A 13,208-nucleotide genomic window follows, 5' to 3' on the forward strand; every position below is an offset into this window, starting at 1 on the left:
AATTTGACTTGGGAAGTAAACATTACTTTTTTAGGTTTATTACCAAACTAAGATGCTCCAACAGGACCAAGGAATCTGTCTGTCATATTTTGTCTGATCCAATGTGTCGGCAACGATTAAGAAATTGTACAAGTAGGGGATTATAGTTAATGCCTCTTTCCTTAGATGTGCTACCATCTCCGCCACAAGTTTGGCAAACACCCTTGGTGCTGCTCATATGCTGAACGGTAAAGCAGTGAACTGAAAATGAGCTATTCTTCCCATGGGACTTTCCAGAGCGAATCTTAGTTATTTTTGTGACTGGTTTTGGATTGGTATGTTGTAGTATGCATCTTTTAGGTCGATCGTACACATCAGCGCATCTCTCTTTATTAACGGAAGTGTGTGGTTTATTTTTTCCATTTTGAATTTTCTGTATTATATCTACCGGTTAAGATTTTTTTGATTTATTATAGTTCGGTAGGAACCCTCTGGTTTTGTTACAAGGAAAAGATTTGAGTAATAACCCATTTTCTGCTGACCTATTGGGACCTGAATCACTACTCCTAACTTCAGGAGATCCTGAACTCCTGGCCATATTTTCCTTATAGCCGGTTTTGATCTGAGGGACATGGTCATAAATCTGTTTGGCGTGGATGAGGAGAACTCCTGTTCCCTCTTGTTATCATGCTTAAGGCCCAGGGAATTTATGTTACCGTTTCCCATTGTGGCAAAAAAAATTCTCAATCTTCCCCCGACCCTGGCGTCATTGTTTTTTGCCTGATATATTTTGGGGATTAAGGAGAAACCCGCACTGGCCACAATAAGTTAAATACAGGAGGGGGGGGGGGGGGGTCTGCCCCCTGCAGCCTAGCAGCATCTGCCAGGCAGCAGGGGGCAGTCATGTACACAGTTCTCAGTATATTCTAACTTGAAGCGTCCCCATCACCATGGGAACGCTTCTGTGTTTAGAATATACTGTCGAATCTGAGTTTTCCGAAGTGAAAAATCAGATCTGAAATAAACAGTTATGCAAACGGATCCGTTCTGAACGGATGCAAGCGTTTGCATTATAGGAGCGGATCCGTCTGTGCAGACACCAGACGGATCCGCTCCCAACGCAAGTGTGAAAGTAGCCCTAGCTGTATTGAATCTTCAAACTGTAGTGACTTTTTTTTAAATTTACTTTCGCAACCTGGACGTCAATTTTTGTATTACAAATATTTTTGATTCATTTGGATCAAATAATAATCAATTTTTAAATTCTCTGGATATACCCAGCCTTTTCTCTTGATCTAGCCACTCATCAAGTACCATATCCTTTATGTTTTCGTCGTTAATTGGAAAAACTCTAGTATGTTTGTTTCTCAGTCCCCCAAACATTTCTTCCTGAATAGAGTGGGGTTTTTGTACTTCCTCAATACCCATTGTTGCCCTAACGGCTTTTAATAGGTGATGCATTTCTTCTGCAGAAAAATAAAACTTTTTAAATTCTTCTACAATTTCTCCTTTTAATAAAGGATCTTTACCTTCCCATGGTGTGGATGAAGATGCCTCCTCTAACCCAGGGATGCTCAACTTGCAGCCCTCCAGCTGTTGTAAAACTACAATTTATATGTCTCGTACATACCAAAGAAGATTTTACTTCTTCATGAATCATTGATTAGAATTCTTGCATGATTGCTGGTTGTTTTCTTACTATATTAGTAATACACTCCTTACAGAGTTTTTTGTATATTGATCCGCCAGTTTCTTAAAGAAGGATATACATTTGGTACTCTTATTGGGCCTCTTCTGAGGCTCTTTAGAGACCTAATAGTAAGAGATTTAACTCCATCAATCTTTAGGAACATATTTAAAAAAGGATTGTTTCCCATAAGAATGTTTGGGCATTGAGCGCATGCACCAATACTATCCAGATACTAAGGGCAATATAATATATTAAGCACCCACATGTCAACCCACACATATACATATAATTTGCTGCCACCAGGTGGAACGTACAGTTGCTGGTGATTGAGCTTCAAGCTCTTTAGGTGACTGTATCTCAGGGCCAGACATGACTCGCCCCAAACCTCAGATCAGCAGCTCAGTGGCTCTCCCACTTATGTCTTTTATAGCAATCTGACCTGCAGTACTGCTGCACTTCTGGATACGAGTGCAATCTTTCCGACCGGGAAGTGCCATCAGATGCCAGCACTCCATGAGGTTTATGCTTCTTTACGCCAGCTTGTCCCACTAAAGGAAAGGAGGCTATGGCAGCATGCGTAGAAGCACCCAATCAATGGGAAACTAGTCCGCCAGTCACCCTGTGCAGTATTGGTAAGATTTACCGGCTGTGAAAAGGAGACCACCAGGGGAAGTTTAAATAGCCGTACAAGGAAGGTCCTGTTCTCCCGATACGGCACCCTGGAATTTCAAATAAAAGTAACAATGCTTTTATTCACTTCCCTGACTGGCAGAGAGGACTGTGTCCTAGCCACTGTAAGGGCAGGAAAATACTGGGGAAGGGTGGAGGGAGCGGAAAATTTAACCTGTTTCCTGCCCCTCAATCTTTTATTATAACGCCATCATAGTGGTGAAATGGAAAAATGAATTTATCATCTTTACCCAATCTCCCTCATCCCCCCAACAGACTTATCAGTGCAACCGCACACTATCCCCGGCAACCAAGTTCACTACCTTCAATTCTGTTTTGTCCTCCAAACCGCTCATCTAAACCCTTTTAACCACCTGCCGAATGCACCTAAAATGATTTGTCAGAGCCACATATTTATCAACACAGAGTCTGCAAAAATACTTCTATATGTCCTTATGTCCCGCATAGACTACTGCAACATCCTCCTCCGTGGCCTCTTATTTAGGACTCTCACATGTCCATGACCAGCTTCTACCATATCCTTCCCTCATCCCCTGTAGGTGATAATCCCTCCTCTCACCTTCCTTACCAGTTTGTAACATGTCTTACTCATGCTTATTGTACTTGCTTTATATTATATATGTACCCCCACTTTTAATATGTACAGTGCCATGGAGTTAATGGTGCTTTAATAATAGTAGTGATAATTATACAATAAAAAGCACATGCTAATGCTGGAAAACCCAATTTAATGAATAAACACATTTAAATATTTTTGCAGTTGCAAAGTTACATGTGACATCTCACCTTAATGGAGTTATCCCGTAGTCCACTGATTATCTTTTCATCATCATACTGAAGACAGTAAACCCCTTTACTGTTTTCAGAACGGCACTGAATTCTCTGAAGATTATGTCTTCCACATCTCCAGTTGGCTTCTATTGTCTAATGAAAGAAAGAAAATGATTCAGTGGTAAGTGCCATACGACCAAGGACAACATCTGCAAGGAATTTTTTATGTATTCAACGTGTTTACATGGGTTTCCTCAGGGTACTCCCCTTTCCTCTCACATTCCAAAAACATACTGGCAGGGAAATTAGATTGTATGCCCCACAGGGGGGAGAGTGATGCTAATATCTGAGATAACTTGCTGCATTATATACTAGAAGCATAAACAATTCCACAGGCCTGAAATATTAAATAACTGTCTGAAGTGGAGTTGTATAATTTCCCAGCCTGGTAAGACAGCTACCACATTTATCAAGCATTTACGGCATATCCAGTGAATATGCAAACAATGTAAAAGGTGGGAATACCCCTTAAGTCTACCATACACATTCAACATCTATATCTTTAGTAATTCTGTAGACCTCACTACACACGTACATGTTCAGTTCGGATGAATACATACAGTGGATATAAAAAGTCCAAACACCCCTGTTAAAATGTCAGGTTTCTGTGCTGTAAAAAAAATTAGACAGCGGTAAATCATTTCAGGACTTTTTCCACCTTTAATGTGACCTATAAACTGTACCACTCAATTGAAAAACAAAAATCTTTTAGGTGGAGGGAAGAAAACAATAAAAACCTAAAATAATGTGGTTGTATATGTGTGCACACAATCACATTCAAAATCATGTTAAATATGATACAGCATACACCTGCCATCAATTAACCACGCCAAATAAAGTTTAGCTGCTCTAGTTGGTCTTTCCCTGAGAGCTTCCAAAGCATCAGAGGGATTTCATTGTTAAAAGGTATCAGTCAGTAGAAGGGTACAAAAGAAGTTCCAAGGCATTAGATATACCATGGAACACAGTGAACACAGTCATCATCAAGTGGAGAAAATATGGCACAACAGTGACATTCCCAAGAACTGGATGTCCCTCCAAAATTGATCAACGCACAAGAAGACAATTGGTCTGGGAGCTACCAAGAGGCATGTTGTAAAATTCCATAATGTCTAAAGCTTATATTACACTGCCCGATTTCTCAGCAGAAAAAAGCGTTTGCATCAATGTTAGTTAGCAAATCATCTGGCAGTGTGATACTGCCGCCAATTGCTCCATGAACGAGCAACCGCTTGATCGGGCAATCCAAATCATTTAACAATAAAAAAAAATTAAAAATTAATTTCGCTTACAGGAAACTTCCTTTCCTCGAGTCCTCCACAACAGTAAGGGTCCATTCACACGTCCGTATGTGTTTTGCAGATCCGCAAAACACGGACAGCGGCAATGTGTATTCCGCATTTTGCAGACCGCATATCACCGGCACACTCATAGAAAATGCCTTTACTTGTCAGCAATTGCGGACAAGAATAAAACACATTAAAAAAATTTGCGGAACGGAAGTGCGGACAGCATATTTCGGCCCCATTGAAAATGAATGGGTCCGAATCTGTTCCACAAAATTGCGGAACGGATGCGGACCCATTTTGTGGACGTGTGAATGGACCCTTACTATGAGAAAGACCTACCTACAACCAAAAGGGACAGGAAGTATAAATTTGACTCCTCCTCAGTGTCTTGCTGGACTGACAGCTTAGAGAGTCTAACCACACATTCACAATACGTACACTAACTAATATTGTGCTCTCTTCTTAATTTATATATAATTTTTATTTATTTTTTGGGGGTTGGGATTATCGTACCGTCGTGGAGGACTGTAAGCTAAATCCTTTTCATCTTCCACAACGGTGTTACTATTAGACATTTCCTTCCCATATTTCTAGTTCTCACAGAACGAGGGAAGAATAATATTTTCCTGTTTGTGAAATTCCGACACAACTTTAGGCAAAAAGGAAGAATCAGTTTTCAAAATAACCTTATCTAAGATTTTTAGAAAGGGAGGGTTAAACTTTAAAGATTGAAACTACCCTACTCTGCGGACTGAAACAATAGCGACTAAGAACACTGTTTTTAGGATGATACATTTTAACCTGTTCAAGCAACAGCCAGTTTGGACAAAATGACGGAGCCCCATTTTTCAAATTAGACATGTGTCCGTTTATGTGGTAATAACTTTGGAATGCTTTTACTTATCCAAGCCATTCTGAGATGTTCTCTCATGCCGCATCATACTTCATGTTAGTGATGAAGTTTTACCTTTATGCATAAAAAAAACATATTTGCAGAAAATTTTAAAAAATTTGCCAATTTTCAAGATTAGAATTTCTCCTGCTTTTAAGACAGATACTTCATAAAATAGTTATTATTTTACATTCCCAATATCTATACTTTAGGTTTGCATTATTTTGTAAATGTTATTTTATTTTTTCAGGAAGTTAGAAGGCGTAGAGCAAATTCTGCCATTTTTAAGAAAATTGTCAAAACCCACTTTTTTATGGACCAGTTCAGTTCTTGAGTCGCTTTGTGGGACTTGCATAGAAGAAATCACACCTAAAGGACCAGAATTTAGAAACTATACCCCTCAAGTTATTTAAAACTGATTTTACAAACCTTGTTAACCCTTTAGTTGTTCCACACGAATTAAAGCAAAATGGAGAGGAAATTATAAAAAAAAAAAAAATTGTGCAGATTTTTCATTTTAATAATTTTGGTTATTGCTACACAGTAAAGGGTTAACAGCCAAACAAACCTAAATATTTATTGCCCTGATTCTGCCGTTTACAGCAACACCCCATATGTGGTCGTAACTTGTGGGCAGATTTTGCTGAAATGATTTTCAGGTGCCATGTCACATTTTAAGAGATCATGAGGTACCACATTTTGAAATCTACACCCCCCAAGGAATAAATCTAGTGGTGAATTGAATACAAGCGTTTCATAGAATTTAGAAACACACGGTTGTGAAAAAGAAAAATTACATTTTATTTCCAATATGAAATAGCTCCACATTTTTCATTTTCATAAGGGGTAAGAGGAGAATGCACCTCACAATTTTTTCCTGAATACAGAAACACCATATAAGTGATAATTTTATTCTGTGGGTTTATACAGTTTTGGCGATACCAAATTAATATTTTTTTATGTTTTACTACTTTTTAGCATAAAATATATATATATTTTTTCAATAAATTATATTTTGCATCACCATATACTAACATCAATGATATTTTTATTTTTTTAACCAATGCAGCTGTGTGGAGGCGTTTTGAGGGACAGGCTGTCGTTTTTATTGGTATCATTTTGAGTTACATAAGTCTTTTTGATCACTTTTTATTTAAAAAAAGGTGGATGTGAACTGGGTAAAAATGGCAATTGTGCCAGTGTTTTTTATTTTTATGCGTTCCTCTTGGAGTAAATATGATATGATTTTTTTCTGTGGGTTGATACTGTTATGGCGATACCAAATTTATATCTTTTTTTATGTTTTAATACAAAATAAAATAAATAATATTTTGCATCGTCATATACTAAAGTCTATAACTTTTATTTATTTTAGTTTCAAAGGTTATTTATTAGGGTTTTAAGACAATACAGCAAATTATGTCACATTGGAGTCAAAAAATAGTATAATAAAATGAAACAATACAAGAAAAAGTAAAAGAATTGGAAAACATTGCAATAACAGTACAAATATAGGTACATGAAAAGGTAACGGGGTTCTATATTTATGCAAATCACCAGTCAGGGCCAGTATATGTAGATGGTAAAATGGCATCATAAAAAAATGGGTGTCTAATGTAAAGCAGTAGCGGAGATCAGCAGAGTGGGAGGAGGACAACCAGGCCTCCCAGAACTATTTGAAGGCCGCAAACTTATCTGTGCGGATGGCATTAAGCCAAATACATATAGAAGTATCCTATTAAGGAATCTTGCCTTCTTTTCTTCCGGCATACAGTTCCGTCGTCAGGGCTCTATGCCGAAAGACACCTGATCAGTTTTATCCTAATGCATTCTGAATGGAGAGAAATCCATTCAGGATGCATCAGGATGTCTTCAGTTGAGGACTGGAATGTTTTTTGGCCGGAGAAAATACCGCAGCATGCTGTGCTTTTTGCTCCGGCCAAAAATCCTGAACACTTGCCGCAAGGCCGGACCTGGAATTAATGCCCATTGAAAGGCCTTAAGCTTAACGTTGTTTCGGCGCATTGCCGGATCTGACGTTTAGCTTTTTCTGAATGGTTACCATGGCTGACGGGACGCTAAAGTCCTGGCAGACATGGTAAAGTGTAGTGGGGAGCGGGGGAGCAGTATACTTACCGTCCGTGCGGCTCCCGGGGCGCTCCAGAGTGACGTCAAGGCGCTCATGGATGACGTGATCGCATGGCACGTCATCCATGCACATGGGGCGCTCTGACGTCATTCTGGAGCGCCCCGGGAGCCGCACGGACTGTAAGTATACTGCTCCCCCGCTCCCCACGACTACTATGGCAACAGGGACTTTAATAGCGTCCTGGCTGCCATAGTAACACTGAACGCATTTTGAGGACGGATCCGTCTTCAAATGCTTTCAGTTCACTTGCGTTTTTTCCGGATCCGGCATGTAATTCCGGCAAATGGAGTACACGCCGGATTCGGACAACGCAAGTGTGAAAGAGCCCTAAGTCTCCATCCACACATCTGTAATAATGGGTCTGCATGCGGACCCATTCATTTTCTATGGGTACAGAATGGATGCGGAGAGCACACTACGTGCTCTTCGCATCCGCATTTCTGGAGTGCATCGTCGATCTAACGGTCCGCGGCTCCAGAAAAAAATACAACATGTCCTATTCTTGTCCGCAATTGCGGACAAGAAAAGGCATTTGTATGGGGGTGCCGGCCGGGTGTATTGCGGATCTGCAATCCACTACGGATCTGTTAATGGACCCTTATTCTGTCCAGTACTACCTGGAAACTAAGTGAAGCCGAACGCCATTTGAAAGCTACATGGATTCTAGCTGCTAAATGTACAACCAGGGCCATAAATATTGGGACATCAACACAGATGTCCCATTACTTTTGGTCCCTTAACAAGTGGGAGGCACATATGCAAACTGTTGTAATTCCTACACCGTTCACCTGATTTGGATGTAAATGCCCTCAAATTAAAGCTGACAGTCTGCAGTTAAAGGACATCTTGTTTGTTTCATTTCAAATCCATTGTGGTAGTGTATAGAGCCAAAAATGTTAGAATTGTGTCGATGTCCCAATATTTATGGACCTGGCTGTATATACTGTAATAGCTTAAAGGGAATCTGTCACCTGGTTTGAGCATACTGGTTACTACTGCCATGTACAATAAAATACCTGATTTCTTGCTGTAGTCTTCATTTTTTGTTTCATGGTTTCATTAGCGATAAAATCCACTTTTTATGTTATGCAAATGAGTGTCCAAGGTGCCCAGAGGGGTGTTATTACTCTTCTCTGGTGCAAAGTAACTCCCCTATAGAGTGCCCAGCCCGCCTTCCTTTAGAGCCCAAGCAAGCCTCTTCCAGCATAAGTAACTGCCCACACCTGAACACTTTACCGCAGCCCCCCTCCGCTATGTGAAATCTCACGCAGGTACAGTACCGCGGACTGGCTGCACAGATTGTCTTTAAATTTGGCATATGTTAGCCAAGAGGGGTTGTCCCCCAGGAGCCATGAGGGAAGAGATGTGGGATAGAGGCATGATAATAGAGTGCAGATTTGGCTCCAGAATCTCCTCACAATTGGGCAGGCCCACCATATGTTTAACATTGTGCCCTCCTCAGCACATCCATGGAAGCACCTCGATAAGACCTCAGGGTATAAGTGGTGCAATCTAGCTGGGAGCATATAGGTCATTTTTATTGATGTTTCTGCTAGAGTGGTTTGTCAAGATCCCTTAGTGAGAATCTGGGAGCGCTCGTACCATCTAGAAGTTTAGTATTCTACCTCTAAAGCCTCCTCCCATGCTTTCATATATGGTAGTTTAGATCCCTCCGCTACACCATGAAGTGTCCCATAGATCCTAGATAACAGACTTACTTTGTATAAAGAATAAGTTACAGAGCGTTCAAAGTGTGTAAAATCAAAAGTGCCTTTAGATGTCTGAAGGTAGTGTAAGAAGGAAAAGATCTGGTTAGCATTAAACAGTTCCCTCCCAGGGAGGTTATATCTGTCCTTAAAATCAGCCAGCGAGATAAGTTTACCTCTGACCAGAAACTTGTGTAAGGAACAGAGCTTATTGGATCTCCACCAAATAAATGTGTGTGCCTGAAGTCCAGGTGTGAACGTAGTTTCCCAAAATATATTATAACGAGAAGTTTTTGGTCTGTAGGGATAATTTAAACCTAACCGACCTCCAGAGAAGTAAAGAATAGTGAGATCAGAGGGAGGCAACGGAAGGTTAGAACAGATCAGGGCCCTCCAAGTAAACGGAGTGAATGACTGTTCTAGGGAGAGCCACAATGGGTGCTCTTTAGGTTCAAGGTGAGTCAGGAACAGTTGAGCTAGTCAAGCTGCTTCATAATATTTAAGGAAGTCAGGAATTGAGAGCCCCCCGCCCGTCCCATATGGCGACACATTGTCGTGCCTAGATATATGGGGGCGTTTACCTGCCCATATAATCTTCAGGACCTCATTTTCTAAAGCTTTTAGGTCAGAACTAGGTACCGGTACAGGGAGAGTTCTAAATAAATATAGTAGTCTGGGGAGGACCACCATTCTGACGATATGAATCCTACCTACCCAGGAGACTTGGAGAGACTTCCAGACTTTAAGGTCCTCTCCAATTTTGCGATACAGGGGAGGATAGTTAGTTTTGTAGACCCTATCTAAACTATTAGGCAGAGATATTCCCAAATAAGTAAAGAAGTTATGTCTGAGTTGGAATGGGAAATTTTGTGATAGGAGGGATGTAGTTTAGGGTGTCAGGTTACAAAGTAGAAGCTCGGATTTGGAATAATTAATAGTAAGCCCTGAGACCGCAAAGAAAAAGTACAACACCTTTAATAAGGATGGGAAGGATATAATAGTGTTGATAGTGGTGATGGAGAGAAGGAGGTAGTTAGCAACGAGGCTTAACTTATGCTCTAGACCACCCACAGGGAGTAATCAGAATGAGACCTGATATGGATAGCCAGGGTTTTCATGGCATGGGCGAATAAAGCAGGTGATAGGGGGCACCCCTGACGTGTGCCCCTCTGAATCCGGATGAAAAGTGAGTCGCGGGAGGTTTTAGATAGACAAAAAAACAATCCAAGGCGGACCTCAAAATTCTAATACAAGAAGTTCAATAGCCGAAGGCTATAAAAGTTCCTATTTCCGACCTGTTCTAAAATGTAACCTTTAATAATATAATCCTAAAATATATAGTGCCCAATTATTTATAAAAAAATAAATAAAAAATTGCCAAATAAGGCTCAGTGGATTCATAGACTGAATACTGTAAGCCCGGTAGGCCTCAATGGAGGTTTCTCCTTCAGCATTTGACGAGTGGGAGGGAGAAATGTTATCCCTCAGTTTTTTCCTCGTAAGTCAGGGAGAAGTAGATATAACACCTTTGTGAACCATTGTGCTCTCTCCATGTATCAGCTAGGGAAAGGGATTCTAGCACTTGGTGAATTTTAGCCTAATGTGAAGTCTGGCGGGGATGATGGTGGGAGAGGAACGGTTTAGATAGGATTGAAAACAAAATTGTCCAAAAAGTCTCCACACCACAGAAGGCTATGGTAAATGTAGGATTCAATGACCTTCCCCACTTTGGAAAAAAAGGGGATGGGGTCTTCACATTAACTATACATAAAATATCCTCCCTATAAGTATCCACCAATATCACATACCGACCTTCGGGGTCAATAATAGTTTGGGATACAGAAAATGGGAATGAGTTTTCAAGTATAGTGAATACTCCCCTACTTTTAAAGCAATATGTGGAAGAGAAGAATCTAGTGTATTGTGGGTGGAGATATTTTGGGTGAGAGGCATGAGTGAAGTGCGATTCCTGCAGGCAGAGGACGTTGGGCGCACGTTTCAGGTAAGTAGAAAAAGCCATTTTCGTTTCTGTGGGGGAATTAAATCCCCTTTCATTATGAGTGAGGATTTTACACATAGTATAAAAATATATAAAGAAGCTTGAATGTAGACATCTTCCACAGAAGCCCGCCCGCAGCCATCCCCCGACCATGACCTGCAATTATTTTAAGCAACATTCAAAATGTACCCCTAAATTATTATGAAACAAGAAAAGGTTAACATAGTGTGCATAACAACTAAATAACTAGGTAAGCAGCTATGTATATCTTGGCAAACAAAAAAAGCGTGTGCCAAATGGAGGGAGGCCTAGGGCATCTTCAGCCACCTGTACCCCCCAAGATGGCCTCAGAGTAGAGGGCAACATGAAAGTCCATCATGCCGAATCCCTGTATAGAAAAAAAGATAGAAAGGGAAAAAGAAAGTAGTGGGTAGGCCCCCTGGGGTAGCAGAAAAAGGGATAGACTTGTGTCAGTCATTGAAGACTTGGTCCGCTCTTCATCCTTGTAGGCTTGATGGAGCAGATGATGATCTTCAAGGGTCACCTCTCAGGAAACAGGATGTACTTTCCATCCTTCCGATGGTGGGTGCGAGAGTTCAGTTGAAAAGTGAGGGAAAAAGGGAACCTCCATCTGCAGCGCACTTGTGCATATGCAGGGCCCGTGTCACCAGTCTCATCTCCCTGCGTCTACGGAGCATGGAGGATGCAAGGTCAGCTTACAGATGCACTGATGATGGAAGACCAGGTAAGTTGGATAAATTCCGAGCTGCCATCAAGATCTGGTCTCTTACCTCAGGATAGTGGAATTTGAGTACTACGTCTCTCGGTAGATCAAGGGAGCGGGGCTTGCCCAGAGCTCTGTGGACCCTATCCATTTGCAGCTGACTTGCTGCAGCTTGGGGAAGTAAAGCTTCAAATAATCTGAGAAGGGTAGTTGGTAAGTCAGAAAAAGTTTCTGGATATCTTCGGCGTGCGGGGAGGAGCTTTTTCACCAATGTGGGCGGGCTGTAGTTTTTATTGGTATCATTTTGGGGTACATATTAATTTTTGATCAATTGTTATTTTTTGTGGAGGTGAGGTGACAAAAAACGCAATTCCGTCATTGTTAACTACATTTTATTTATTTTTTTACGGCGTTCTCCGTGCAGTATTAGTAACATGATACTTCTATAGATCATGTTGTTACGGATGCGGCGATACCAATTATGTGCATTTTTATTTTATTTATCTCATTTCTTTCATGACATAAAATAAACGGATATGAGAAAAGACAATTTTTATTTACATTTTTATTTGTGTTTTACTTGTTATTTATCCAATGGGCCTGATGGCTATACAATGCATTCCAATAGTCATCTATTGCAATGCTCTGTATTATACTTACACTAAGCCTGATCAGACCCTCAGATAGGGCATTAGGCACAGGGCAGCCCTGACATCCTTGAAAAAAATGTCCAGTTGCCATGGCAACCATCAGGCCGCTGCCATTGCAGCAGCAGCGGCCTGATGGAAGAGAGAAGGAGCTCCCTCCATCTCAAACTCATGGTCGACGCAGGCAGCTACTGACCACGGCATCTATAGGGTTAAACGGCAGAGATCAGTGCTAGCACCGATTTCGGCTGTAGTAGCAGCAGCGTCAGGCTGTGATCTCCAGCGTCTAGGTCACAACCTGAAACAGACATGTTTGCACTCTGATTGGTTAGTCTGCAGTCTGTACAGTTACTTCCTAATGTGTGAAGGGGTTAAATACATTTCTGAAAAAGGTTCAAACGGGGTAGAAGTTAACGTTGTCGAAACAGTATCTAGGTCCCAAAGGGCAACACTGAGCCTAGAAGCCCCTTTAAGGAACCGAATAATCCAGGGATGTTTCACTATTTTTCCATCAAATGCTGCACTAAATGGGAAATTTGTTCTGCTAGATGTACTTCTATTCTGCGATAATTCTGAGACATATGGGTACATGATAATAAGCATCTTGAAGGT

General features: G+C 40.9%; 1 protein-coding gene across 8 annotated transcripts in view; it reads right to left on the minus strand.

The window, feature by feature from the left end:
* Positions 1-13,208, minus strand: part of FBXW11 (F-box and WD repeat domain containing 11) — a 510,738-nt gene that overhangs the window by 232,820 nt on the left and 264,710 nt on the right. For all 8 annotated transcript variants that reach the window (XM_044280893.1, XM_044280896.1, XM_044280900.1 and 5 more), the window contains one exon: positions 3,146-3,283. In XM_044280893.1, coding sequence (XP_044136828.1) covers positions 3,146-3,283 — 138 coding nt within the window. The remainder of the gene's footprint in view (positions 1-3,145; positions 3,284-13,208) is intronic.

The sequence above is a fragment of the Bufo gargarizans genome, chromosome 2 (assembly GCF_014858855.1).
Source record: "Bufo gargarizans isolate SCDJY-AF-19 chromosome 2, ASM1485885v1, whole genome shotgun sequence".
Lineage (NCBI taxonomy): Eukaryota > Metazoa > Chordata > Amphibia > Anura > Bufonidae > Bufo > Bufo gargarizans.